The sequence below is a fragment of the Vespa velutina genome, chromosome 1 (assembly GCF_912470025.1).
Source record: "Vespa velutina chromosome 1, iVesVel2.1, whole genome shotgun sequence".
Lineage (NCBI taxonomy): Eukaryota > Metazoa > Arthropoda > Insecta > Hymenoptera > Vespidae > Vespa > Vespa velutina.
This window is the reverse complement of record NC_062188.1, coordinates 19,930,003-19,957,039: the sequence shown is the minus strand read 5'-3', so window position 1 is coordinate 19,957,039 and position 27,037 is coordinate 19,930,003. Positions and strand designations below refer to the sequence as shown.

At 28.7% G+C, this 27,037-nt stretch overlaps 6 protein-coding genes across 16 annotated transcripts; 4 read left to right on the top strand and 2 right to left on the bottom strand.

Annotated features, from left to right (window-relative positions):
- Positions 1–1,213: 1,213 nt before the first annotated feature.
- Positions 1,214–6,422, top strand: LOC124952036 (sodium- and chloride-dependent GABA transporter 1-like). 8 transcript variants are annotated; one of them, XM_047501390.1, is made up of 15 exons: positions 1,234–1,335; positions 2,076–2,786; positions 2,909–3,128; positions 3,293–3,394; positions 3,478–3,646; positions 3,738–3,870; positions 3,947–4,081; positions 4,165–4,268; positions 4,369–4,493; positions 4,566–4,678; positions 4,749–4,880; positions 4,999–5,037; positions 5,167–5,202; positions 5,281–5,448; positions 5,524–6,422. In XM_047501390.1, the coding sequence occupies exons 2-15, from the start codon at positions 2,523–2,525 to the stop codon at positions 5,623–5,625; spliced, it is 1,842 nt and encodes a 613-aa protein (XP_047357346.1). In that variant the 5' UTR covers positions 1,234–1,335; positions 2,076–2,522; the 3' UTR covers positions 5,626–6,422. The 8 variants fall into 8 exon arrangements, with proteins under 8 accessions (XP_047357304.1, XP_047357298.1, XP_047357346.1 ...); XM_047501374.1 differs by having other exon boundaries at positions 1,235–1,335; positions 2,076–2,339; positions 2,456–2,786; positions 4,999–5,202; positions 5,524–6,419; XM_047501382.1 differs by having other exon boundaries at positions 1,250–1,335; positions 2,076–2,118; positions 2,456–2,786; positions 4,999–5,202; positions 5,524–6,419.
- On the bottom strand, positions 5,839–8,506 carry LOC124952107 (male-enhanced antigen 1). Of its 2 annotated transcripts, none has more exons than XM_047501489.1 (4): positions 8,366–8,506; positions 6,525–6,834; positions 6,353–6,424; positions 5,839–6,286 (listed from the first exon to the last, which is right to left on the bottom strand). In XM_047501489.1, exons 2-4 carry the CDS (start codon positions 6,699–6,701, stop codon positions 6,071–6,073), a joined length of 465 nt encoding a protein of 154 aa, XP_047357445.1. In that variant the 5' UTR covers positions 6,702–6,834; positions 8,366–8,506; the 3' UTR covers positions 5,839–6,070. The 2 variants fall into 2 exon arrangements, with proteins under 2 accessions (XP_047357445.1, XP_047357435.1); XM_047501479.1 differs by lacking the exon at positions 8,366–8,506 and adding an exon at positions 6,973–7,109.
- Positions 7,593–10,952, top strand: LOC124952097 (pancreatic lipase-related protein 2-like). Its single transcript, XM_047501451.1, has 7 exons — positions 7,593–7,892; positions 8,029–8,131; positions 9,055–9,203; positions 9,639–9,884; positions 9,945–10,151; positions 10,276–10,432; positions 10,506–10,952. The coding sequence occupies exons 1-7, from the start codon at positions 7,844–7,846 to the stop codon at positions 10,561–10,563; spliced, it is 969 nt and encodes a 322-aa protein (XP_047357407.1). The 5' UTR covers positions 7,593–7,843; the 3' UTR covers positions 10,564–10,952.
- Positions 10,953–11,091: 139 nt separating this feature from the next.
- On the top strand, positions 11,092–20,568 carry LOC124954843. Its single transcript, XM_047508432.1, has 22 exons — positions 11,092–11,254; positions 11,446–11,501; positions 11,591–11,899; positions 11,975–12,102; positions 12,187–12,351; positions 12,483–12,697; positions 12,799–13,013; positions 13,249–13,517; positions 13,597–13,806; positions 15,564–15,772; positions 15,843–16,057; positions 16,135–16,406; positions 16,494–16,701; positions 17,275–17,440; positions 17,552–17,721; positions 17,946–18,254; positions 18,361–18,488; positions 18,602–18,760; positions 18,844–19,052; positions 19,124–19,338; positions 19,450–19,718; positions 19,844–20,568. The coding sequence occupies exons 1-22, from the start codon at positions 11,092–11,094 to the stop codon at positions 20,079–20,081; spliced, it is 4,497 nt and encodes a 1,498-aa protein (XP_047364388.1). The 3' UTR covers positions 20,082–20,568.
- Positions 20,569–20,711: 143 nt separating this feature from the next.
- On the bottom strand, positions 20,712–25,563 carry LOC124952010 (methionine--tRNA ligase, cytoplasmic). Of its 3 annotated transcripts, none has more exons than XM_047501258.1 (16): positions 25,378–25,563; positions 24,973–25,124; positions 24,792–24,908; positions 24,559–24,708; positions 24,365–24,469; positions 24,135–24,250; positions 23,924–24,040; positions 23,790–23,828; positions 23,522–23,686; positions 23,123–23,399; positions 22,650–23,031; positions 22,341–22,554; positions 22,019–22,258; positions 21,588–21,924; positions 21,264–21,494; positions 20,712–21,167 (listed from the first exon to the last, which is right to left on the bottom strand). In XM_047501258.1, the coding sequence occupies exons 1-16, from the start codon at positions 25,478–25,480 to the stop codon at positions 21,024–21,026; spliced, it is 2,889 nt and encodes a 962-aa protein (XP_047357214.1). In that variant the 5' UTR covers positions 25,481–25,563; the 3' UTR covers positions 20,712–21,023. The 3 variants fall into 3 exon arrangements, with proteins under 3 accessions (XP_047357214.1, XP_047357222.1, XP_047357231.1); XM_047501266.1 differs by having other exon boundaries at positions 23,522–23,692; positions 23,796–23,828; XM_047501275.1 differs by lacking the exon at positions 24,559–24,708.
- Positions 25,564–25,858: 295 nt separating this feature from the next.
- LOC124952102 lies at positions 25,859–26,991 on the top strand. The gene is made up of 4 exons (XM_047501465.1): positions 25,859–26,187; positions 26,271–26,479; positions 26,599–26,699; positions 26,769–26,991. Exons 1-4 carry the CDS (start codon positions 25,992–25,994, stop codon positions 26,938–26,940), a joined length of 678 nt encoding a protein of 225 aa, XP_047357421.1. The 5' UTR covers positions 25,859–25,991; the 3' UTR covers positions 26,941–26,991.
- The last annotated feature ends 46 nt before the right edge of the window (positions 26,992–27,037 follow it).

Genomic DNA, 27,037 nt, shown 5'->3' with positions numbered 1-27,037 from the left:
TCTTATCTATTTTGATATATGTTTAAGTTTACTATAAAATAAATCTTTCTTTGTAATAGTTCAATCTGAATAGGCGAATCTATAAATGTAATTCGTCGATTCGTTAACACAAGTAATGACGTAGATTTGATTTAGATTATCTAAACGTTAATATCAAGATAATATAAAAAAAAAATCTTACATTGAATAACACGTAAATAAGATAAGTGGATTCATAATAATAATGATTCATTTCTTTCATAGATTTATATAAAATAAACGTATAAACGTTAATTTAACATTATATCACATTTTTATATATAAATATCAGAATTATTATATTTAATAATGATAATATTTATAATCTTTGAAATATCCTATTAAGAAATTTATATTATGAGATTGTATAAAAATTATTTTACACTTTCACAATTCAATTTTATAACGATTGGATCGAAAGTTTCTAATTGATTTTAAAAATCGATTACTCTTTTCCAAAATTTTTTAAGCTTCTAGTTAAACTTACAATTTTACAATTTGCAAAATAGTTAGCTGAAAAACATTAGTCGAAATAGAATAATTGATTTTTAAAATCATCAAGAAACTTTTGACCTAGCCTGTATATCTACAAGAGATCAAGTTGCTTTTATATTGCAACACTAGGTGGCAGTAGATATAAATGAAATGTATTTAATATATATATATATAAAAAAAAAAAAAAAAAAAAAAAAAAAAAAAAAAAAAAAAAAAAAAAAAAATCGGAAAAAGAAAAAAAAGTTAACGAAATATAGTTATTTAAAAACTTATCAGTTATCAATTACCCAACATAACTGTTCGAAGATTCTAAGAAAAGTAATAATACTAAAATACATTCAAAAGCGATATATATGAAACAGATAGTCTGTAGAGAATTTATATGGCAGTGATATGTATTATAAAGAATTCAAAATTTAATAATCATATTACGAATATTTGTTTTTATTTGTAGAAAATAGGAAGCAATAAATGTAGTCACTTGTCATCTTTGAAACGAATTGCAAGGATCATCTTTGAAATGATTGAAAGAAATTTGCAAAGATCGATATGATTAATCAGAGTTTTCATCACATACACTTTATATGCAATATATATATATATATATATATATATACATATATATACATATATGATAGCGTATACATAGTAGAAACTAAATATAGATTGACACTGTGGCACTAATTTGTTGAATGAAACGATAAGTGTGTTGGTGCTTGGGGGACTGAACGCTATTGTGGGGTAGATCTGCAGGGTACACCAGAAATCTCTACGCTCTTCATACGTGAACTTATCCTGTGTGAAACTCAAGTAACGCGACGTGTACGTACGTTACATATTGTAATTTTCTGGGTTTCTTTTCATTTCTTTTCTTTTTCTTCTTTTGTTCTTTTTTTTTTTTTTGTATCTTTCTTCGCGCACCAACGAATATATAAATTGCGCGCTTCCATTTTTTTCATGTTCGATCACGTAATTATCATTATATTACGTATTGTTTTATCTTCACGGCATCATGATAAAATAAAAAGTATAATCTATAGGATTAGAGCTTATTCCTTGTACTATTTAAATACGAGTGATCAAAGTATTTTGGTCAGACGCGCGCTCACGATACTAACACAACGATGGATGGATAATATGGATTGTAATATTACGATAACGAAAGAAGAATAGATTCTATAGATTTTCAATTTGAAGTGTTAAGATGATTGATCGTGCAATTTACATTATTAGCAGTTGTAATAGTTTGTTAAGGGAGTCGGCTAAGGCGGATAAGGTGGGGGAAGTATAAGCTTGACTACATCCGTAGTTTATTACGTATAATGAAAAAGTTCAAAAAATCAATGTATGATCAATAGCTATTAATATTGAAATTACAAGAGTAGATCTCTTGTAAGTATTATTTGTTTAGAAAATTGTGTAAGAATAGAGAATGAAAAGAATATACTAATGGCTTTTGATCGTATTAATTTCGATATTGTAGAGGATAACATTTTCATTCTTTAACGATCTAACGCGATTAAACTATATCTAAATGATCTACCGTTAGAATATTTTTTTAGGGTAATGTTTCTTTCGCCAATCGTTCGCCTAAAATAGGACAAGGTTGGTTGATGGGAACAACGTTGATCAAACGTTGTGATTCCCGGAAGTGGCTCGTTGTCTGTCATCCATCATCATCAAGACCCTTGTACAGATGCGTCTCACGTGACGACGATGACCGCTGAATATTTAAGACCTCGAAACGCGAGACCAAATTGTCTTTCACCGGATCGTTTACCGTATAATAATCCCTTCAATTTTTCACTCGAGCAACAATGGGCAAAGTACGAAGGGCGCGGTATATCGATCGTGAACGCGCAAATTCAATCATTAAAACGATTTAAGTGTCCCTTTAAGTTCCCCCTTCTTCTTTCTTTTTAATATCAAATCAAATTCGCAGATTCGTAGACGTGTAAATATGATGAGGTGAATAGCGTTGTTTGTAAACGCTCGCTGGATAAACAATAATGCCTTCGACCGGTAAGGCTGGACGGTCTAAGGTAGACAGGTCCACCAGCCCTCTTTCAAGGAACCCGGTGAATCCAGTGAACCAGGTTAATCCAGTGAATCCTGTGCAGGAACTGAAAGCCCTTTTTTCCGAACCACCTGTGAGAGTTCCGAACGGTGGTAAGGAACAAGATTTCCGATTCGAAGCTATTGAATGTCTACAATCGTCCTCAGCTGTGAAGGAAAGAAAAGATTTACCTGATCGAGGATCATGGAGCAGCAAGGTGATTTACTACAGTGTACATCGGATCATCAAGTTCTGATTAGTGAACGAAGATATTTCTTACGTTAAAAATGACGAGCTCTGTGCGTACATCACTCCTAATTTCTTTTCTTGTCCTCCAAGGTGGAATTCATTTTATCGGTTGTGGGTCTTGCCATCGGTTTAGGAAATGTATGGCGATTTCCTTATCTTTGTTACAAAAATGGTGGTGGTGCCTTTATGGTTCCTTATTTCATTGCTTTGGCACTCGCCGGTATACCCATGTTTCTAATGGAACTATCCTTGGGACAAATGATGACCATAGGTGGCCTTGGTGTCTTTAAAATAGCTCCGATTTTTAAAGGTCAGAATAACTCATTTTCGTAATTGTTTAATTTTCCTGTTAGCGTTTTAAAGAGATCGAAATATATTTATTATGTATAATTATATATTTGCTAACGTAATTCTAGATCTATTATTATTAAATTCATTTTACGATCTTATTAAAATAAGGTATATAAAATTTAGGTATTGGATATGCTAGCTGCGTGCTCTCCTGCTGGACAAATATTTATTACATTATTATACTGGCATGGGCACTATTCTATTTGTTAGTTTCTCTACAATCAGGTAAATATGTGTGTATATATATATAATATGCTTATAAAATTGCTCTTTACGATATGATCATTAATTAAAATATTCTTTGAAAGATGTTCCATGGAGAAATTGCGGCAATTCATGGAATACAAACTATTGCATCACCCCCATAGATCGTCTTAAAGCGATTTGCTGGCCAGACGAAAAGGACACGATATGCGCTACTTCGATCGGAAACTTCAGTCATACACTTCTCAATGATCCAGTAAAAGAATTTTGGGAGTAAGTAAATTAATTTAGTTCATTTAATTAATTTATAAGAATTTTTCTTTATACCATATTATAATATCTAATATTTTTTTCTCCATAAAAGGAGGCGCACTCTTCAAATTTCTTCTGGCGTTGATAATGTGGGTGGAATTAGATGGGAATTAGCAGGTACTTTGGCTATAGTATGGATCATGTGTTATTTTTGTATTTGGAAAGGAGTAAAATGGACGGGAAAAGTAAGATTATGTGAGATTAATTAAAAATAATCGCTTAAAAAATAATAATATTATTCATTACTATACGTATTTACAGGTCGTCTATTTCACGTCCTTGTTTCCATACGCATTGCTGACAGTTTTATTGATAAGAGGCTTAACACTGCCAGGTGCGACAGAAGGCCTGAAATATTATTTTACACCAAATCTTAGTAAACTTGGCGATCCAGAGGTATATCGAAAAGAATTCATTTAGATTTATTACAGTATTATAATTCTAAATAATTTTAATTTTATTTTTCAATATATAATTAGGTATGGATAGATGCAGTGACGCAAATATTCTTCTCTTACGCATTAGGACTGGGTGCTCTTGTTGCGCTCGGAAGTTACAACAAATATAATAATAATGTTTATAAGTATGTGTGTATACGTGTATATGATCTTTTATTTTACAATTAATTATATAATATTATAAATTGTTATCATATTAATAATTAACGTGTTCTTTGATTGCAGAGATTCTCTTATAGTATGTACAGTAAATACATGTACAAGTATACTCAGTGGTGTAGTCATATTTTCTGTAGTGGGTTTTATGGCACACGAACAACAAAAACCAGTTGCGGACGTTGCTGCTTCCGGTAATTTTGTTTAAATTTATTCAATTAATTTCTAATACAAATTTGATTTCACTTTTGATTTCTTTATATTAGGTCCAGGTTTAGCTTTCTTAGTTTATCCTTCGGCAGTACTTCAATTGCCGGGAGCATCGATCTGGTCGTGTTTATTTTTCATTATGCTTTTATTGATTGGCTTGGATAGTCAGGTAATGAAAAATTTGTTATTAATATTTTATATATTTTCAAAGATATTATCTGAAAAATATTTTCCAACAGTTTTGTACCGTCGAAGGCTTTATAACTGCTGCTGTTGACGAATGGCCCAAACTTTTAAGAAAACGCAAAGAAATATTTATCGCTTTCGTCTGTTTTATCTCATATCTCATTGGTCTATTATGCATAACCGAAGTAAGCATTAGAGTGTAGAAAGAAAAAGAGAAAAAAGAAAAAATAAAAATAATAGAAAATGCAATATAACATGAATTTCACTTTGAACATACATTTTATTTGTCAATGTTGATATTAGGGAGGAATGTATGTGTTTCAACTTTTGGATTCCTACGCGGTGAGTGGATTTTGTCTTCTATTTTTGATATTTTTCGAATGCATCGCTGTATCGTGGGCATTCGGAATTAATCGATTTTACGATGGTATACGAGATATGATCGGTTACTACCCTTGTTATTGGTGGAAGATATGTTGGCTATTCACAACACCAGCTGTTTGTGTGGTACGATTTATTGCAACTAATAATTCTTTTATATAACTTTGGGCTAAGATTTAATGTCAATAATTTATCTTTAAATAGGGAGTCTTCATTTTTAATATTATCCAATTTGTTCCTGTTAAATATCTTACATACGAATATCCATGGTGGAGTCATCTTTTGGGATGCTTGTGTGGCTTATCTTCTATGATGTGTATTCCCTCCTATATGATTTATATATGGTGTGTTACACCTGGAACTACCTCAGAGGTATGTTATCGATACCTCATCAACATATTGTCAACACAATATGATAACGGCACGTAAATTTGATTTGTTTTATAGAAATTTCGAAAGTTGATAAAAATAGAGGACGATATTGCAACATTACGTATGAAATTAAATGCTACGAAAACTGCTGCCATTAGTTCTGGATATGAATTATAAGTTTTTAACAATATTATTATTATTACGATATTTTTTTTTTTATATATATATATTTTAAGTATAGTTGTAGATGAACTTGTTTATGTTAATATGAACAATAATTATGTCATATGAACATGGATTAAAATGAAATATTAATGAGAAATGAGAGAGGTAAACAATATATACGAAATAATGTAATTATTGATGGTAATAGTATTTATCAGATTAAGATTAGAATTAAATATAGTTTATTACATCACAAATTATGGATATATTCACGTAACATGCATTATTCATAATATAGCACATATTAAAAAGTAAATTTTCTTATATTTGACACAAGAAATATTGTATTTTAAAAAATAAATTTCATTAACTATATCATAATGAATGTGTCGTAGAATTTTGATCTTCTAAATATAATTTTATGTAAAATATGTAAAAATTATTAAACTATTTAGCCTCATTTTTCTTTATTTTGCATCTCTTTTATACGATCGATTAATTGTTCTTTCCATTCTTCTTCAGAAATGGTATTTGCCCATTCTGGAATTGCTGTGGACGGTAATGTGAAAGTTGCCATCATTGATTTTACTTGATTAATTTTATCTGCATCCATATCTATATTAGATCTATTAGATGGAGATGACCATACTTCTATTGTTTCGCTAAGGCATGTCTAAAATGTTTATAGATAAATTGATTAGGCAATTAAGTAATAATTTCTAAATATAAATATTTTTACCTGCTGTGAATCGTTTAATGATACAGGTACTGCATGATTTGTTTCTCCAGTCTGAGATATCCATTCGTCATCCTGAAAATACTCATTATGAATATAAAAATGATAATAAAATCAATTGAGTATATATATTAATATAATTATTATTTATATTTCAAAATATAATATTACAAACTTCATCGTCCTCTAATATAAGATCGCTATCAGTAGGTAATTGGGATAATGGCATATATCCTGCCATTCCAACGTCTTCATCTTCGCTGTCAGAATCTGTTGCCATCCTTGTATCAATGATCAAATTAGGTACATTTAAATTTTCTTCTATTGGTTCTTGAGTAGGTTCAGGAGACATTGTGCGTTAGGATATATCGCATTTTTTACGAATGCATATTTTTAATCCCTTCTTTTGTACCTTATTCGCAACGACAGTTGAAAAAATCCTCACTGTTATTCTTTTTGACGATATTCCTAACCCTATTTTTTCCCTAAAAACAAATTTTACATTTTTTAATATAAGCTTATTATTTATACGTTTACACAAGATATAAAGGGACTTAAGTTATATTAATTTAGAGAAATATTTATCGAATTAAATGTGCCGGAAATTAGAACATTGTAAATACCCATAATATTTGACACATCACAGCTGATCCTAGAAATATTTGACGGTAAAACATCAAATCACATATGGCAAAAGGGCGCCATCTTTCAATGAACGCGCGAAAATACAAATTCGAAAAATATAAGACGCAATCAACAGTGAAAGTAAATTATCAGAGGAAAAAAAAATAAAAAATATTTAATCTCTGGAATACTACCACAAAACAACTATAGTAAGTATCTTGTATATATAAAATGTAATGAAAAACTGAAGTATAAATCAATATTATAAATAATTTAAAATTGACAACAGTTTAACATTACCATTTATTGTTAGGAACATATAATTTATATATATGTATATATATATATATAAATATATATATATATTTATATATAAGTAATAAAATATTTATATATAAAATAAAATATATAATAAAATATATATTCATATTTATAAATACGAATTATTTCCAAAGAAGACGCAGATAATTGTAGAAAATTATAGAAGTAAAGTAGTAAAAAGTATTTCGCTATATCATACTTGGATTACATTATCGGAATGTTGATTAAAACATCTAAAATTGTGATTACTAATCGCGAATGTCATTTCGTCCTCTAATTTTATTTCGTTATAAAGCTATTCGTTCATCGAAGATCCATAGAAGCAGAATATAATTTTGAGAACGCGTGAAAAGTGGGGATAACTAATCGCTGAACTTGCGTTTACAACGAGACTCGAGTGTCTGTCGTAATTAATTAAGCTAATGACTGAGGCTCCGGGTTTTATCGTACATCACAGACAAGAAATCATGTAGGATGAATGGCGCCCCGCCATTAAGCCGACTGCAGTAGTAATCCAGTGCAACGTCGAGTGGTATCGCACAAGTAGACATGTCACTTGTTGAATCCTACATTCTTTTAGCGACCGCCTTCGTATCAGGTAAAGAGTGTGAAACACACGACATAATTAGATTTTTTAACATATTGAGACATACTTTATGCGCGTTCGTAATATCAAAGATTAGAATATATAATTGGTCGAAAGTTTATCATTAATATTTTCTCATGATTTACAGCGTACGCGCATCCGCAAAACACGTTATTAAACGACGTGGAAACGGTCATCAAGTCGGTTTTTAAGGCAACACGAGAACCAGCAACGTTTAATTTGTATACCAGGTATAATAATACGATATATTATTATTTTTATACGTTACGATAAATTCGAGGTAAAAAAGAAAAAACAAAGTATAAAATTAACATCGATTATTATTTCACATACAAACACATACACACACACACACACACACACACATATATAGACACCATATTAGTGGTTATTACATCGCGCTTATATTAATACCCGTAAAATTTAATAATATAATGAATGAAAAAATAATATTTGCGTTATACCTTGCATATTACTCGATCAGGAACTATAAAAAGTCGCGAGGTCGAAGCTTCGCGCGTTTGCCCTTTCTTGTCGTGGATCGATCGATAGGAGAAATTTTTCGCCGGTGCGGAGCCAATGTTATGCGTTGCTATAAACGAAGCATTAATTTTTTAAATGATACGTACAATCAGAAAGCGTCCGCATTCTATTCTCAGCGCTGACGCTCGATTGGCTATCACCCATGCGTAAATATCTCAGACGCGCCTCCACTTCTTTTTCTTCTGCTTCTTCATCTTCATCTTCTTCTTTTTCTTCTTCTTCTTTTTCTTTCTCTTTTTCTTTTTTCATTTCATCTCATGCCGATTGTCCCGATCGAAAAGGAGGATAAAACGAGGCGCCACTCGAATAATGAAAATAAATGTTCGACTGGCGTCCCGTTAATTTTCTTACTTAGAAAATAATTAAACCAGAAGTGTGTATTTCATTTTTATATATAAAAAAAAAAAAAAAAAAAAAAAAAAAAAAAAAAAAAGTAACTTTTTTACTCATGCAAATAATTTATATTTCGATATAGTTTCGATATATTATTTTTACATGAGAAAATGATCAATGATATAATGAATATAATTATGATAGATCTATATAGGGATTATTTAATCGTTCGTTAAAATGTAAATCTTAATGGTTAAATAATTATATAATTATATAGGGAGAATCCTTTCGGCGAGGAACAATTATTCTTGAATAATACAGAAGTCCTTTATGCATCTCACTTTAATGAAAGTCGTCCAACGAAGTTTATCGTTCATGGATTTAGCGACACTGGTAATGAAGCATGGGTACGAGGACTCATAGACGGTAAGACATTATTAATAAGATAGAAGAAAAAAAAAAAGAGAGAGAAAAAGAGAATGAATGGAAGATGTTAAAGGATTTTCTAGAATATCACAACGTTGAAGAGAAGTTAGAGAAATTTCATGATAATCATGGTCAAATCGTTTCGGTAAACACGGAATCGGACGTCGCCAGGTTCAAGGGTCAATAAGATAACGCATTAATTGATCGTTTTACAACACTTTTGCTCTTTCGCGTGTAGTCATATTTCCAAGCTCACTTGACGTAATTTCGAGAAAAGAGAAACAAAAAGGAAAGAAAGAAAGCGGACTTCGATTTTTCTCTCATTTTTTTTTTCTTTTTTTTTCTTTTTTTTTCTTTTTTTCTTTTAAAGGAATATCAACGAAATGAGATTTGGAATGTAAAATAATAATCGAAAGGAAATAAATATTTTTTTAGCTTACTTGTTACACGAAGATGTGAACGTAATAGTCGTTGGTTGGGGTATATTGGCAGCAGATGTTTATCCTGTGGCTGCTAACAATACACGTAAAGTAGGAGAATTCTTTGGGGATTTTCTCGAATTTCTTAACAGAGAATCGAATCTCGAATACAAGGACGTTCATATTAGCGGTCATAGCTTGGGTTCGCATGTAGCAGGTTTTGCTGGGGCTTATCTCGATGGTCGTATCGGCCGAATAACTGGTAAGATATACGTATAAATTATTTATCATGATTCCGATAAAAATTATCACGATGTCATAGGTCTGGATCCTGCTAGTCCTCTTTTTGAAACGATCTCAGGAATCGTTGATCCAGAATTTCGATTGGATCCTACGGATGCACAATTCGTCGATGTTATACATACTAGTGGACCAGCTTTTGGATTTTTAGCACCTTTAGGTCATGCTGATTTTTATCCCAATAATGGTGAATTCCCACAACCTGGATGTTCTTTCTTACCAACGATCAGTTAGTATCTTGAATGGTTAAAAATATGAAAAGTTACTATGTCATTGAAACTTTACTTAAATTATTCATATATTGTATATACGTTTATATTTTCTTTTCTTTTCTTTTTATATTTTATTTTTAGCCTATTGCAGTCATTCTCGTGCACATCAATTCATGACAGAGAGCATCGGTAGTACTGCAGGATTTAAGGCAAGAACCTGTGAGAGTTGGGAAAAATATAAGGACGGTTGTTGCAATTACAATCCGATTGTCTTGATGGGAGAATACGCATCCACATCGTAAGACTTTGTTTATTATATTTTTCCTTGAAATCTCCGAAAGTCTAAACATTAAATGTTCCTTTTATGTCAGATTACGAGGCAGATTCTATTTGTCTACCAACGATGAACCACCATTCGCAATAGAATGAGAAAGGACACGGATATCGAATTTGAAAAAGAAAGCAATAACGATCGTGTATATATATGCGATTAAATAATCAGTACTAGTCATTTGTAAGTTACTTTATTTATGTAGACTTACGTGTTTGCTTACGCGTTATGTACGCATGCATGTACCTCAATTTTCATTCGGATCTCCAAAACGTTTCATAGCGTTTGATTGAAGCCGAAAAAAAAAAATTAAAAAAAGAAAAAAACAAAGAAAATAATAATAATAAAAACGATCCAAAATAAAAAATATCTATATCTCTACGTACATAAAGTACAAATTAAGATGATAATTATACGCAATAGATTCGAACATCTTTATTTTTTCTCTGTACTTTGCACGAGATAAATAAATGATCGTACGATTGGGTTTATTCTAATATTTCATGACCCTGTCACTTCTCTTTATGTCGCGTGATTATAATCGATTCTTATTAAAGAATAAAATCAATTAATAATAAATTAAGAAGCAAAAGTATTGAGTTCATCAATATCTTTGAAACAAGGGAATGGAGTTGCGTTCTACCATGTATCGGTTCTATCTTAAATTCTTCATTGTGTTCAATATAATAATTTTAATCTCCTGTAACAATGAAAATGATTTCATTCGAGATTACTTTAAGCATAGAAAAATCGCTAAAGTGGTCGGATTTTCTTGTTACAACGTGACGAGTGAGTGAAAATTGTGTTGAAAGTTATTTTCATTCTTTATCATTATTATTTTTTCTTCGAAACAGATAATATCAAATTGTTGAAATCGTTCAACGATATAAACACTTTCATTGCAATATTAAAGAACGAATACATGACAAAATCCGATGATATTTTAACGAGATTTTTGTATACCAATAATCATTATTTAGGCATTTTTTTGGATTTAAGATGCGAAAATCAAAATGTTAGCAGGCTTATCTCAAAAGTAAGCTAATTTGAGATTACATCGTTCGTTAAATAAAATTATCTACGTTTTCAATTCATATTACAAGATATTTATTAACATTCATTTAGGCATCAAAGCATCATATGTATGACGAAGCACACAAATGGTTGATCATAGGTCATAATTTAAAAGAAAGTTTGAAGATCATAGACGATAGTAATTTCAATATCGCTACTGATGTAATTATAGCCGAACCATCGACTAATGGTTACGCTTTATACGATGTTTATAATTTATCTAAAGATCATGGTGGATCTTTGAAAACGATATTATTTGGTACTTGGCACAAAGAAACTGGTTTGTATGTTACATTGATCAAACAAAAATTTAATAGAAGAGCAAATCTGCAAGGAATGAAACTAAATGTTGGTGTGCTCGTGAGTGCATTGAATTTTATAAAATATCCTTTCGCAAATATAAATCGTAAGTTATCTAAAAATATTTCTTCACAGTTTGATCACAAATTATCAAATATATCGATCGATAAATATTTGTTGGATTACAATAACAAATCGAAAGACAGTCATTCGAAATTTATGTATGCGATTTTGATTAATATAGCAGAGCTTTATAATTTCACGTAAATATATTACATAGATTCTTGTTTATACTTCGATATAGATATTTTTTGTTTTTTTAAATATATGACTTTGTTTTATCTTAGAATGAATATTACGAAAATAGATCCATGGGAAAAACGTGGCGGTAAGCGTGGTCCAATGTTCACAGCATTCAAAGAAGGTATAATCGATATTTATATAAATCCAACCATGATGATTACTGAGAAATTAAATTATGGTGACATCATTGCTCCAGTTTGGCCAGTACGGTATATAATTTATACATATATTTACAATGTGTAGATAATTATTCTTATATATATATATATATATATATATATATATATATATATATATATATATATATATTCTTTTTTTTAATAATTCTTTTCTCCCATAGAACATGTTTTTTATTTCGCACAATTTCATCGACAAATTTACGATTTACGCAATTCATACGACCATTGTCTATCCATGTATGGTACGCAATGTTAATAATAATAGCTCTTACAGCTTTTATTTTATTGATCGTCTTAAGAAAGGAAGGTTTTCATGATTTCATTGGACTCTGTGGGATCTCAATACTTTCTTCCGTCGGAGCTATATCGCAGCAAGGTTCGATGATTCAATGAAAATTTATATATATTACATTAATATTGAAAATACATGAATTCTTTTTTTTTTCTTTTTTTCTTTTTTTTCTTTTTTAATACCAGCTTCAGCTGTGGTACCTTACGGAATTGGAGGCCGTATCGCATTTTTACACATAATGTTCTTCAGTTTGTTAATCTTCAATTATTACTCAGCTAGTATGGTGTCGAATCGTTTAAGAAATATAGAAAATAAAATGAATGATTCATTGATTAGCTTAGCCGATAGTAATTTTAAAATCGCAATAGAACCTACTGAGTATATTAATTCGTTATTACAGGTAAATAATTTCACAATCAGTTATTATAAATATTCTTGTAAATAAAAAGTGGGACAAAAGTTTCTAAGCTTGTAGTTTTGCGATTTGAAAAGAAAAAAAAAAAAAAAAAAAAAAGAAAAGAAAAAAAATATTAACCCAATAAACCTCGTACAAGAGTAATTGATTTTTAAAAGCATTTAAAAACTTTTGACCTAGCCAATTTTATTAATACTTTTTATGTACGTATATATTATAGGAACCATACATAGACGTAAAATATTTTTATGAAAATCGTTGGCTAAACCTTCCTCAATCAATGAGATACTTGCCAATAGAGAAAGGATTAAATCATGTTGCCAAGGGTGGTTTTGCTTATCACACGTTAACAGAATCAGCTTATCCGTATATAGAAAGAACTTTTGAAACTCGTATGATATGCGAATTAATGGAAGTTCATCTCTTTCGAACGACTTTAGGACTTTGGACGAGAAAAAATGGTCCCTTCACTGAAATGCTAAGAATTGGGTAAAGAAATTGTTTTCGAACTTTTCCTTTTTAAAATAATTTTATCAGGATATAAAAAAGAAAAATTTTCTTCTTTCAGATTTACGAAAATGAATAATGTTGGTTTACGAGATCGTGAATTGAAACGTTGGTCTGCTAGAAAGCCTCGTTGTCCGGCAAGCATGCTTATAGCCGAAGCCATATCGATTCATGAAGCCGCCCCTATTTTGTTATTCCTCATCGTTGGCATGGTTTTATCCTTGAGTGTATGTGCCATCGAAAATATCATTTTTTGGTTTTGGTCCAAAAGGTAGAGTAGTAACTGTTTTCGATAAAAAAAAAGAAAAAAAAAAAGGAAAAAAAATAAACCTAAGGAAAAAAAAAATTTCTTACATTTCTTACATATCTTACAAATTTACAGATCGTTGATAATAAATATCAATAGGAGACACATGGATTGATATACAAGTAATAGATATGTTTCTTAATTATTACCAATTATAGATCGACGTAGCTAGGGAAGTATTAAATATTTAGAAATATTAGAATTATTAATGATCTTCTAGTTCTATGAATGAATAAATAAATAAACGTTTTTTCTTTTTCTTTTTCTCTTTTTTTTTTTTTTTCGTAAAATCTATGAATAGTTTACGAACCATATATAAATATATGTCCACAATTGAAAATACTCATAATGACATCGACGTTCGATCGTTTAACAATTGAATAAAAAAATAATTAGAAAAAGATGAGCATTAGAGTACTCATTTTTTTATATATCGTCGTATATTCTTACGCCGAGGACAATGATTTTATTAGTGATTATTTTAAGTTTAAAAATGTGAAGAATATCGTTGGATTTTCGTGCGGTGATGTTACGAGTGCGACTATTACAGAATATCATCTTTTAAAACAAACAACGTTAATTATATTTATTATTAAATATTTAATTTTTCTCGACAGGCAATTTTAATCTTTTGAGAAGGCTAAATCATGCAGGATTATTCGCGATTATAAAAGATCCTTTTTCAAATCCAGATGTACGTTTGATATTGAATAGCAATCATTGGACAGTAGGTGTTTTCGTCGATTTACGTTGTCATAATCAAAATCTTAAATATATTTTTTCCGAAGTAAGATAAGTATAATAAGTAAATAATTTAAATCTGTTCCATTTTGACAATTTAAACGTAAAATCAATTTTATTGATCAGAGTTCGGAGCATCGCATGTATGGCTATCTTTACAACTGGTTGATATTAGGATCAAATTTAAATCAAAGCGTATCGATTTTGAATGATACGGCTTATAGCATGGCCACCGACGTAGTTGTTGCTACACCTAATCAAAATGGTTACGAAATGTATGACGTATTTAATCATTGCAAATATCGGGGCGGTTTACTAAACGTCATTAAATATGGCACTTGGAATTCTAATGGAAATTTGAATATTTATTTGATGGAACCAAAATTGATTAGAAGGGGAGATTTGAATGGTTTGAGATTAAAAATAGCTGGTGTAGTGAGTGTTTTATATTTTTATTTTATTTTATTTAATTTTTATGAATTATATTGTATATTATATTTTGTAGATTCAATATAGGCCTAAAAATATGAGATTAATTGATTACATGAAGGATATCAATACTAGATCTCTAGAAAGTATGCATAAATTCGTGTATTCCATGATATCACACACTGGAGAACTTTTTAATTTTAGGTAATTACGATTTTAGATTTATATTTAAATGTTATAAAATTGATCATATTTTTTTTTTATGTATATATATATATGTATAGCGTACACGCCGGAGAAATATATTACTGGGATCGAAATAGTATACACGGTCGAATGTTTGAACTTCTCAAAGACAATTATATCGACATTGCCAGCAATCCAAGAGTTATGGTGTCCGAAAGATTAGAGTTTGCCAGTTTGATCGGTGCAGCTTGGCCAGTTCGGTTAGAAAAATATTTTTTCTTTTTTTTTCTTTTTTTATTTTTTTTTTTTTTTTTAATCAGATATCAGTCGATATCTGATTTTAAATTGAATTATATTTTTTTCAGACCATGCTTTATGTTACTTTCTACTCCAACGAACAGAATCAAATTAGATTTATTTCTTAAACCATTTACAATAGGCATTTGGGACACTTATGCAGTTTTCATGATCATTTCTATGATCATAGTTGGATTAATATTGAAACGTGAAAAGGTAAAAAGTGAAGAGGGTTTCGGAGCTATCGTTTTAACTATTGGTATCATGAGTCAACAAGGTACACTTTAATTTTTCAAATATGAAGAAAAAAAGAAATTTCTAATAAATTGAATTAATTTCTTTATTAGGAGCGTATTTCTTTCCAAAAAATTTGGCCGGTCGTATAGCAGTGGTACAGATATTACTTTTCAGCTGGATGATGTATAATTATTATTCCTGTAGTATTGTATCGGCTCGTTTGAGCGAACCATTCGACAAAATAGAAGATTCCGTTGCGGTACTTGCCGACACGCATATGCGTATTGCGGCAGAAGCTGTACCATATTTGAATTATCTATTGAAAGTACTTACGAATAATTATAATATTTTTTTCTGTCCAATGATAAAAATAATGCTCGTCAATATTTATTTGCCTTCTAGAAATGGAATTGGGAATCAGATTATTTTAGGAAGAAACGTTGGGACCCGTTGCCTCTATCAAAAAGATATTTGCCTATAGAAGAAGGTATCAGACAAGTTGGTCAAGGTGTCCTTGCTTATCACACAGATCCCAACACAGCTTATCCTTACATTGAAAAGATGTTTGATTCGAATCAGATATGTCAGCTGACGGAAATTCATCTTTTCAAGGAATCAGTCATGGGAATGTATTCTAGTCACAATGCACAATTCTTAGAAGTAGCGAGAGTAGGGTAGAGTATCTTTTGAATTCTATTGTTTCATTTACAATAGAGTTTACAATTCGAGTTCGAATATAATTTTAATGTTTTATTTTTAAGTCTGATCAAAATGCAAAGCACAGGTTTGCGAAATCGACAAATTAAATATTGGTCCTCGAAAAAACCTCAATGTCAACAGGACGCTTTGTCCACAAGAAGTATTACTATTTACGAAACAGCTCCGGCCTTCATTCTAATTACGTTAGGTATCCTAATGTCAGGTGTTATTTGCTTGACAGAAAATATTTACTTCTATCGATTCACACAGTAAGTTATTTTTTTCTTTTTTAAAATCATACACATTTATTCACAAATTTTATTGTTTTTATATCGAAATTACAGAAAATTCACACAGCAAAGAGAAAATTCTAATTTATCGAAACAGAATAATAATCAAACGGGCAACACTAACGAACTACAATTAATTAGTATTTAATTTGATAAAATATCTGATTTTGCTTAACACTTAAACAAATATAATTTGCACATTTGCTTCGATAATATTAAAAATATTATTCATAATATCTTGCTTGTTGTACTGATGAAGAAATAAAAAATTAATAATAATTAATATCTATCTTTTACTATTGTTAATCGAAAGATTGAGAAAAAAAAAAGAAGTTAAACGAAATGAAAAGAAATCAATATCGTAGACCTTAGTCTTTCAATTTATGCGAATTCCATTAAATTGTCGCTATTTTAAATAAGTCATTTCTCTTATTCGATTGCAATCGTGTACGAAGCTGTCAGAATGTCACATGCAAAATAGAAAACCGTCTATAGACCTAATCCACAAAGAAGAATCTATAAAAAGTGTAGTTTATCATTCAGATTGTACTAGTATAGACATGTTCCTAAAGAAAAAGTAATAATAATGTTTACGAAGGGCTTCCTTCATTTTCAATTTGTTTTTCTCGTTTTTGCACAAAGTAACGAAATTATTCGTGATTATTTCATTTATAAAGGAATACCTACTGTCGTTGGATTTTCCTGCGGGGATATTATTAGTAAGTAAAAATTAACAACGCACAATTATAATTTCCTTTAACTTTGTTAAACTCTTATTAAAAAATCATTATTTTATTACAATTAATTGATCGATCATTCGATCTATATAGATGATTTTCAGATGACCAAGATGTTAAACGAAGTAGGAATTTCGATATCAATAAAAGGGCCATCGGCAAAATTTAATTTCTTACGATTCTTAAACGTTAACTATTGGAAATTAGGTGTTTTCGTAGATTTACGTTGCCAGGATCAAAATGCCACGACGATTTTTGACCAAGTATGACAAATCACGTTACTTTCGAATTCGCAATAAAGTTTCAGTGAACTTCATTTTTAATATAAATTAATGTTTTTTTATCGTAAATTAATATAACGTTAATTTTCCTTTGAGAACTTACGAAGGAATGTTTTGAAAGTGTTCAAGAATTATTGAAAAAAATCAGTTTTACACAATAATACAGATTTATTAATAATGATTTAATGAAATACTATTGAATTTAGAGTACTGGCTATCGTATGTACGATTATGCATACAATTGGTTCGTATTGGCACCAAATATAAGCTATTGTTTGTATAAATTGAATGATACTGCCTTCAGCGTTACCACCGATTTTGTTGTTTCCGTACCGAATTATGATTATTACGAATTATACGATATATATAATCCTAATAAGGAACGTGGTGGTAGAGTCAATATAACAAGATACGCAACATGGAATAAAGATAATGGATTAAAGGTATTTTTATTAGAAACAAAAATTTTGAGAAGATGGAACTTTCATAAATTGAAAATCATTGTATCCAGTGCTGTAAGTGTATATAAAACAAAATGAGTTCTTTTGTCTGATCATATATCTAGCAATAAAAAAAAAAAAAAAAAAAAAAAAGAAAAGAAAAAAAAAATTAATTTTCCAGATAGAACATAAACCTAAAAATGTTCCTTTATTAGATTATTTGGAAGATCATGATAATATTACTTTGGAAGATTGGCCTAAAATCGGTTTTACTTTAGTACAACTTGTAGCCAACATATTTAATTTCAGGTAAAATCTTCTTTCCTTTTTTTCTTTGTTTTTATCAATCATCTTACTTCTTCTATTATTTTACATTAAATATTTGAATTAAAAAAAAAAAAAAAAATGATTGTTTCTAATAGCATGCATGTCAAAGGATTCACTTCTTGGACGGACTATACTAACGGCCCTATGATGGATTCTTTAATCGAAGGAACAGTAGACATTGGATATCAACCCTCTCTTGTAATTCATAAAAGACTCGATGTTGCTAAAATCCTTATGGAAATTATGCCTGCACGGTAAAAATTTAAATAAACATAATTAAATTATTCTATCTAATAATGTTCTGTATTTAATAATTCTATAAGTAATTATTTTGCAGTACATGTTTTATGTTTCTAACATTACCATCGACAACGATCCAGTTTAATAATATTTTTCGGCCATTAACTTGGACTTCCTGGTACATGATTTTCTTTTTTTTCATTATTTCTTTTTTGATCTATTCATTTATCATAAAATCGGATAGTATTAAAAATAAGGATTATGGAAGTTCATTATTAACTACATTGGGCGCGATATGTCAACAAGGTATGTAATATTATAGATGTAAATTCGTCAAACAGTATTAGATGTATTTTCTAATTGAATATTTTGATTAGGTGCACAAAATATGCCTATTAAATTTGCCAGTCGTATTGCTCTGTTTCAAATTGGTGTTTATGGCTTGTTAATATACAATTATTATTCAGCAGCAATAGTATCGGCGCGTTTAAATATACCGAATAACAAATTAAATGATTCGTTATACAAATTGGTAGCTAGCAAAATGAAATTGGCATCGGAGAATACCGTCATTACAAATATTATATTACAGGTAATTTCATTCTTTTATATTATATAATAATTTTTAGATAATAAATAATCTATAGATGATATTATATATTATATTTAATTGTCTAATGATTATGAATAATATCTATTTTAGGATCATAATCCGGAAATGATATATTTTAAAAATCATTGGTCGAAAATACCACAACAGAAGAAAATTATGAGCGTGGAGACAGGAATAATAAAAATAATGCAGGGTGGTTTTGCTTATCATGGTGTTCCTGAACATGCATACTATTACATAAATAATTATTTCGATCAAAAGATGATATGTCAATTAACAGAAATTCATTGGCTTCGACCGACCAGAGCAGCTCTTTATACGAATCGAAAAGGACATTATCACGAAGTAGGAAAAATAGGGTAGGAATAAACTTTGTCGTTGATATTCTTGTTTTTTTTCCTTTAACTATTATAGAATTTTTTATGCGATATAAAATAAATTATATCTTCTTTTCTTTTCTTTTCTTTTTCCCCCTTTAATTTAGACTCATGAAAATCTTTAGCGCGGGTCTTCTTAAACGAGAATTAAAAAGGACCTTCACTCAAAAGCCCTACTGTCAAAATGACGTAACTTCTGTAGAAAGCGTAACTATATACGAGACTGCTCCAATCATAATTCTTTTGATATGCGGAATAACATTATCTATTATTATTTGTTTAATAGAAAATATTATATTCCGGATAACAAAAACTAAGCAATTCAATATAATGAGGAAGTGCTAATTATATTGATGAAAAAAATGGGATTGAGAGAAAATATTGATGTAACAGTACTTTTCAAAAATAAAATTAAGTAGACCAATTATTTCAATGCCATCATCACTTTAATATAAGATCTCTGATTATATTTATCTTTTCTTTTGCAAAATAAGCACAATTTGCAATATTAGAAAAAAAGCAGAGATATAATACATATATAATTGTCAAAATTTTATTAATAGGATATTTCATAGCAATTGTGTGAAACAAAAATCTTCGTCTCTCTACAAATATTATTTTTAAAAGTTAAAAATTAAACCTTGCATGAGATACAATATGATCCATACTCAAATAAGTATCAAAAAAATGCATAAAATGTTTATCTCTTGTGTTACTTGAAGGTAATTTGTTCCTGATATAAAAAAAGAACTATATGCATATATGTATACATGTATTTTACTAAATATATATAATAGTATATTTGTATTAATATTAATAGTATATCTATAACAATACATTTATTAATACGTGAACGCTTTTATATGTATTTGTATAGATATACAAATATATTTCTTTTATCTCGAATATAAAATATTAACTTGTATATAATGTTAAATGAAATTAATAATTACCATATACTAAGCAAAAATAATTTACTAAAATAATGATTTCTTATTTGTCTTTGCTTTTTTTGCATCATGCCATTCTTTAATATTATATTACAATGATAATATTAGACAATTTTTTAAATGATGCAAGATGTTTAGTACCTTCTTTCATATAAATACGATTTAATAGATTCTTTATCGTAGAAATGGTTATACTTTAAAAAAAAAAAAAAAAAAAAAAAAAAAAAAAAGCAAATATAAAATATTTAATACCTTTATAATTATGCTCAGATGATAAGAGAAAATTGAAGTCAAGTTTTATCAATTAGTATAAAGACATTTTACATTGCGATTTTAATTACTTTTTTTTCTTTGACTTTTTATCTGGAATTTTTGCACCAGTCAGACTGGCTAATTGATTTTTTAATTTTAATAAAATGTCTACCTGTGGTTGCCACACGCTCTTTTCTTCTTGCGCTTTTAGTTTACGTACTAGATCACCCTAAAATTTATTGACAAATAATAATAATAATAAAATTAAAGATATTACCAAAAAAAAATCCATCAATACTTAATACGATAAAATATTAAAACATACTTGTTTTGCAATAGCTGCTTCCAAAGAAGTTATATCTGTACTAGTATCTCCATTTTGCTCGGGAGTGTGTAATGATTCGACTTTTTTATTTTTGGCAGATTGAGCATTATCACATTTATCTGTATTTTGTTTCCGATCAGCTAGTTTATTTTGCAGTCTACTAAGAATGTCCACATGAGACTGCCGAACACTTTTATCATGATTATATACTAACTCTTTGACTAGTTGACCCTTAAAAAGTAAAATAATTATAATAAAATATGATATATTTATTTTATTTTAAATAATAAATTATATATATATATATATATATATCAAATTTACCCGTTGGGCTGCAGTAGCTTTTGAAGATTCTACACTTTCAGTGGCATTATTCGTTTTCGATTGAGCACCATTAGTTTCTTGTTTTCCGGCATATTTTTCCCTTAATTCTTCAATCAATTGATCTTCTATCTTTGTAAAGAGTGGTGATACTTTACCAATTTTATGTCCAGGAGATAACATATTCATAATGACATCTGGAATATATCCATATTGTGTTTTGTCCAATCCTAATTGTCCTCTTATTTCGCGAGAAGTATTAGGCATATAAGGTGCTAATAGAGCTGATAAAAGACACGTTAAATTACAACAAATTCCAATTATTGTCCCAGCTTTCTTCCTGTTAGTAATATATTAAAATACATATGAATATGAATCCTTTGTTAATGAACTTAATGATTTAATGCCAATAAAAATATAAAAATATTTCTTACTTATCATTATCATCTACACTCTTTACTTTAACCCATGGTTGTTGCAATTGCATATACTGATTGCCATGCTTTGAAATTGCTAATACATATTTTATACCATCTCTTAATTTAGCTTGTTCAAGTGCATTTATGTAGGACGTCAATTCACGTTGAGCCAATGCCAGTAATGTCAAATCATCTTCCTTGGGTTCCATCGGTGGTATTTTAGAATCAAAGAACTTTTCCGTAAATACAAGAGCCCTTATAGAATATAATTTATAATTGTTAATGATGATATAATAAAAGTTATATTTTAACAATGACATTTTCTCAAGTTACAAACCTATTAATAAAGTTTCCAAGATTATTTAATAACTCGTTGTTATTTTTTGACGCTAAATCTGCCCAATTAAAATTCGAATCTTGATTTTCGGGTCTAATGTACGCGAGATAAAATCTCCAAACATCAGCTGGAATGCCTGTTTCTCTAGCATCAGTTCCAAACACTCCGATACCTCTGGACTTCGAGAATTTAGTATCCTCATAATTCAGGTATTCTAATATGAAAAGATTTGTGTAATTTTAAATATTTTCAAATATAGTAACAAAAAGAAAAAAAGAAAGATATATAAATCATCAATTGTACATATACCTATAGCCATCAAATGTTTTAACAGTGTATAGTCTTCATTAGTTGCTAATAAATAGGCAGGGAACATTATAGTATGAAATGGTACATTATCTTTCGCCATAAATTGACACAAACTAATATCAACGCCATTAGGTTTCCACCATTGTTCATACTCTTTAGTATATCTTTTTGTAATACTGATATAGCCGAAAGGAGCATCGAACCAAACATAAAAAACTTTGTTTTCAAATCCCTCCACTGGTACAGGTATACCCCATTTTAAATCCCGAGTTATACAACGTGGCTTAAGGCCATCACGTAACCAAGGCTTTGTGACTCCTCGAGCTACGGTCGACCATCCTTTTTCTACTTTTGCAGACCATACCTTTAATCTTTCTTCCAACTGAAAAAACGAATTGAAAATATTTAATATTAAATCATAGAATAAAAATATAAAAAATTTAACACACCGATAGAAACATAATTTATCTTACTTTAGGCAAATCTAAAAAGAATTGTTTTGATTTCTTAATGATAGGTCTATTGCTACACATCTTACATCGAGGATTTATCAACTCAGTTGAATTTACTAAATGACCACAACCATCGCATTGATCTCCACGAGCATCTTCATATTTACATCTAGGACAAATTCCTTCCACAAATCTATCAGCTAAAAATCGATCACAGGATTCACAAAGAAGTTGATCAACTGTGTCTGTCAATACATATCCTTGAGATTTTATTTTTAAGAAAAAGGACTGAACAATTCTAAAAATATAATTACACTTTATAATTATTTTCCAATAATGAATATATATAATTATGAATATATATATTAAAGAGGCATGCATAAATTTTAATAATCAAACATAGATATTCATTGACCTTACTCGGTTTGTTCAGTTGTCGTAGTACGTCCAAAATAATCAAATCCAATACCAAACCAACGATAAATATCATTATGAATACTAAAGAACTTGTCACATATTTCTTGAGGTGTTATTTTTTCTTCTAATGCTTTGGCCTCAGTAGCAGTGCCATATTCGTCAGTACCACTAATAATACATACTTTTTTTTTGAACATCATACATTACATTATACAAAAAAAAAAAAAAAAAAAAAAAGAATAAAAATATAAATGTATTAAAATATACTTACCTAATATATAATGTATTATAATTTCTTTGTCGACAATACCTAGAAAAAATATAAAATTCGTATAATAAAAAAAAAAAAGAACAAAAAAAAAACACTTTATAATAAATACAATAACCATTCACTGATATACATACCTAGCAAATATATCTGCAGAAAGAACACAACCAACAATATTGCCTAAATGAGGTACATTATTTACATAAGGGAGCGCCGATGTAATTAAGATGTTCCTTTCTCCTTTTTTTGGTAGACTAAGAATAAAAAAGAAAAAACCAAAGAAGAAAGAAAAATATACAATCAGTTTCATTTGGATATAGAAATTTGAAATTAAATGTGAATATTTACACAGGATACGATGTCTCTTTCACATTTGGACAATTACATGAATTCCAATTAATCATTGCTTTATCCATTTCTTCCTGGCTAACTACTTCAGCTTCTTTATCTTTAATTGAATTAAGCTAAAAATTGAATATTTCATTTAAATCTTTACTAATTGTTACATTAAAATTAAAATATTAAAGACACGCAGTATTGATATTTGTTTCAAAATATGTACTGTAATTTGAACTTACTCCAATTGCTGAGGTTCTTGTTGAATTAATTGGAAACCAAGATGCTGCTTGAATACTGGCAATTGCATTTAAACCTCTTTTCAATGGAAATACTTTCAAAGAGTCCTGAAAATATATTATAAAAGTAATAAGATTCCGAAAAGTAAGTATAATAATATTCTTCCTTTCTTAATTTTCATATACTTTCTTTATACCTGAATAATTGGCAGTAATTCTATATTTTTCAACCAATCACTAAGATATGAATATTCTTTAAGTATTCTGTTTCCAATATTGGTAACTATTATAGTAGACCATATGGATACCCAAATAGATGCGTCTGCTAACGATATATCATTTTTATCCTATAAGATTCGAATATTTTGTTTATATTGCAACGGAAAAAAAAAAAAAAACAAAACATATATCTTTAATAACAATAAAATACCTTAATTAAGTACATTTTTTCTTTTAATGCATCATCTACTTCATATAATAGACCAAATAAGTAATCTTGGAGATCTATTTTATATGATCCTGCAGTTCCATAATATGTTATTGCAGGCTAAAAATATAAATACATTTTTATACACGCATATCCGCACACAGGTAAATTTATATAAATTTACCTGTAACACAGAAGCATCCCATTCTAGCCACTTATTAGTAATTATTTCATATTCTTCTGAGGGAGCTGCTAAAAGCTGCATTCCTGCACTTGTACTAAATATTTTTGATCCAGTTGGCAATTCAAGAACAGGAAGCCGACCTAAAGGCGTTTCTAGACATCGAATTATTATATATTTCAAATTAATAATCAAACAATTGCATAGGTTAATATCATTGTAAATGTTACATCATTTCGTCATTGTAAATATTACATCATTTTTCGTACCACATAATATATTCTGTGATAAAGTGTACAATGTCACAGATTTAAATAAAATGTGTCTGTGAAAATATAATTGAAAATAACTTATTAAAAAAAAACTCTAATAATTTAAATTTTCAAATAAAATAGGTTAAGTTCGTACCATTCGGTAATATTATCTTCACGGTTACATTTTCCTGGACCAATTTAGCTGCGATAATGAATTTTAACGCATTTGGATTGCCCTCATTCGTTAACACTATCATGGTTATTAATAAATTAATAAATAATCGCAATAAATAGAAAATATGTTTAACGCACACTACTCATGCGTACGAACAACAACCTGGAAATGTGACCGCGGTAAATCCAGGGAATTTTATTGGTTGTTTTTGGTAACAATAAAACAATTTGCAAATGATGATTGGATGGCTTTACTGATAACGGTAAACATTAGACTTTGCTTTACACTTTAAACATAAGTTCTTTGTCAAACATATTCAGAATAGTTTATTTATGGATATACTGATATGTATATGATTAAACAAAATTTTGCAATTTGTTTTTACAAGAAAATTATATTTTCATTATCGTATTGTAAAATAATTAAAAGTTATTCATACGAATCGTAAATAATTTTTTCAGACGAGATAGCGTCTGGAAATAATTTTTTTTTTTTTTTTTTTTTTTTTTTAATTGAAACTTCAAGCGATTAGATGTGCTTGTTGAAAAAGATAGATAAATTGATAAAAAGAAAAAAAAGAAAAAATTTGAGATATGTTCTTAGAAGCAACATTACCATGTACTTATCTACTTTTAACTTGTGGTTCCTCCATATATATATTGTACGACTATTCCTATAATGAATATTCGATGCTTCCAACACATTTTATATTTGCATTTATTGGATTCACAACATTAGGAGTTCGACCTTTATATAATTTAATATATAAATTATTTTTCAAATCTTACAGTAAGTATTTATATATACATACATCATACATATATTAGAAAACACTTCTTTTTCTTTTTATAATGAACATACATCATTTGTAGCTTTAAATGTAACATTGATAGAGGCAGAAGAGATGGAAAATAAAATGAAAGTTAATATTTTCGATGAATTTCTTAAAAACATTAGTAAAACTTCTTTAATATGTTCCCTTTTTTTTCATCATGGAGATTATCTTCTTGGATATAATGCAATTGTTAATTTTTTTTTATGTAATATGCTACATTTGAAGCACTTGATATTGGAAGATCAGGTACATTATATAAAAAAAAAAAAAAAAAAAAAAAAAAAAAATGATATTTCTCTAGTTTAAATCTTTTAATGAAAATAAAAACTTATTTAAAATAGTTACTGAAATATTAATTTTAATAGAATGAAAATTCAGTCATTTCATTGTCATACAAAAGAAGTTTATTTAATGGAGTATCTGAATTATTTGTATTCCTTGAATTATTGACTACCGGTTATGTTATGTAAGTTTATATATAATTTACAAAAAAGATTTATTATTTAATAGATAAAGAACATTCACATTATTTTAGGTTGTTAAACGATAATCATTATGGTTTATTAGCAAATCTCTTCTATGCAGTAACAAATGTTTTATTTCCAAGCGAAGGATTTTATCAAGAATGGACCATAAATCATGCAATTAATAATTATCTGACAATGGTTTATGTTATTTTAATGACAGAAGCACTTAAAAAAATATAATAATAAGATTCAATATATTGTATTAAAAATATATCTAAGTTGTTTACTATGATTTAATTTCTTATAAGAATTAATTAAATTTAGGAATATATAGGAA

Coding starts and splice junctions, on each gene's coding strand:
- LOC124952036 (XM_047501348.1), top strand. CDS start 2,523: ATGCCTTCGACCGGTAAGGCTGGACGGTCTAAGGTAGACAGGTCCACC. Junction 3,129..3,292: donor AATAGCTCCGATTTTTAAAG/GTCAGAATAACT, acceptor TATAAAATTTAG/GTATTGGATATGCTAGCTGC. Junction 5,203..5,280: donor CAACACCAGCTGTTTGTGTG/GTACGATTTATT, acceptor ATCTTTAAATAG/GGAGTCTTCATTTTTAATAT.
- LOC124952107 (XM_047501489.1), bottom strand. CDS start 6,701: ATGTCTCCTGAACCTACTCAAGAACCAATAGAAGAAAATTTAAATGTA. Junction 6,425..6,524: donor TTATATTAGAGGACGATGAA/GTTTGTAATATT, acceptor GAGTATTTTCAG/GATGACGAATGGATATCTCA. Junction 6,287..6,352: donor CATTAAACGATTCACAGCAG/GTAAAAATATTT, acceptor TAAACATTTTAG/ACATGCCTTAGCGAAACAAT.
- LOC124952097 (XM_047501451.1), top strand. CDS start 7,844: ATGTCACTTGTTGAATCCTACATTCTTTTAGCGACCGCCTTCGTATCA. Junction 9,204..9,638: donor GGTACGAGGACTCATAGACG/GTAAGACATTAT, acceptor ATATTTTTTTAG/CTTACTTGTTACACGAAGAT. Junction 10,433..10,505: donor GGAGAATACGCATCCACATC/GTAAGACTTTGT, acceptor CTTTTATGTCAG/ATTACGAGGCAGATTCTATT.
- LOC124954843 (XM_047508432.1), top strand. CDS start 11,092: ATGGAGTTGCGTTCTACCATGTATCGGTTCTATCTTAAATTCTTCATT. Junction 12,103..12,186: donor GCAGAGCTTTATAATTTCAC/GTAAATATATTA, acceptor GTTTTATCTTAG/AATGAATATTACGAAAATAG. Junction 13,518..13,596: donor ACTGAAATGCTAAGAATTGG/GTAAAGAAATTG, acceptor TTCTTCTTTCAG/ATTTACGAAAATGAATAATG.
- LOC124952010 (XM_047501258.1), bottom strand. CDS start 25,480: ATGATAGTGTTAACGAATGAGGGCAATCCAAATGCGTTAAAATTCATT. Junction 24,709..24,791: donor AAAAAATGTACTTAATTAAG/GTATTTTATTGT, acceptor CGAATCTTATAG/GATAAAAATGATATATCGTT. Junction 24,251..24,364: donor CAAGAACCTCAGCAATTGGA/GTAAGTTCAAAT, acceptor TTCAATTTTTAG/CTTAATTCAATTAAAGATAA.
- LOC124952102 (XM_047501465.1), top strand. CDS start 25,992: ATGTTCTTAGAAGCAACATTACCATGTACTTATCTACTTTTAACTTGT. Junction 26,188..26,270: donor ATTATTTTTCAAATCTTACA/GTAAGTATTTAT, acceptor CATCATTTGTAG/CTTTAAATGTAACATTGATA. Junction 26,700..26,768: donor TTGACTACCGGTTATGTTAT/GTAAGTTTATAT, acceptor ACATTATTTTAG/GTTGTTAAACGATAATCATT.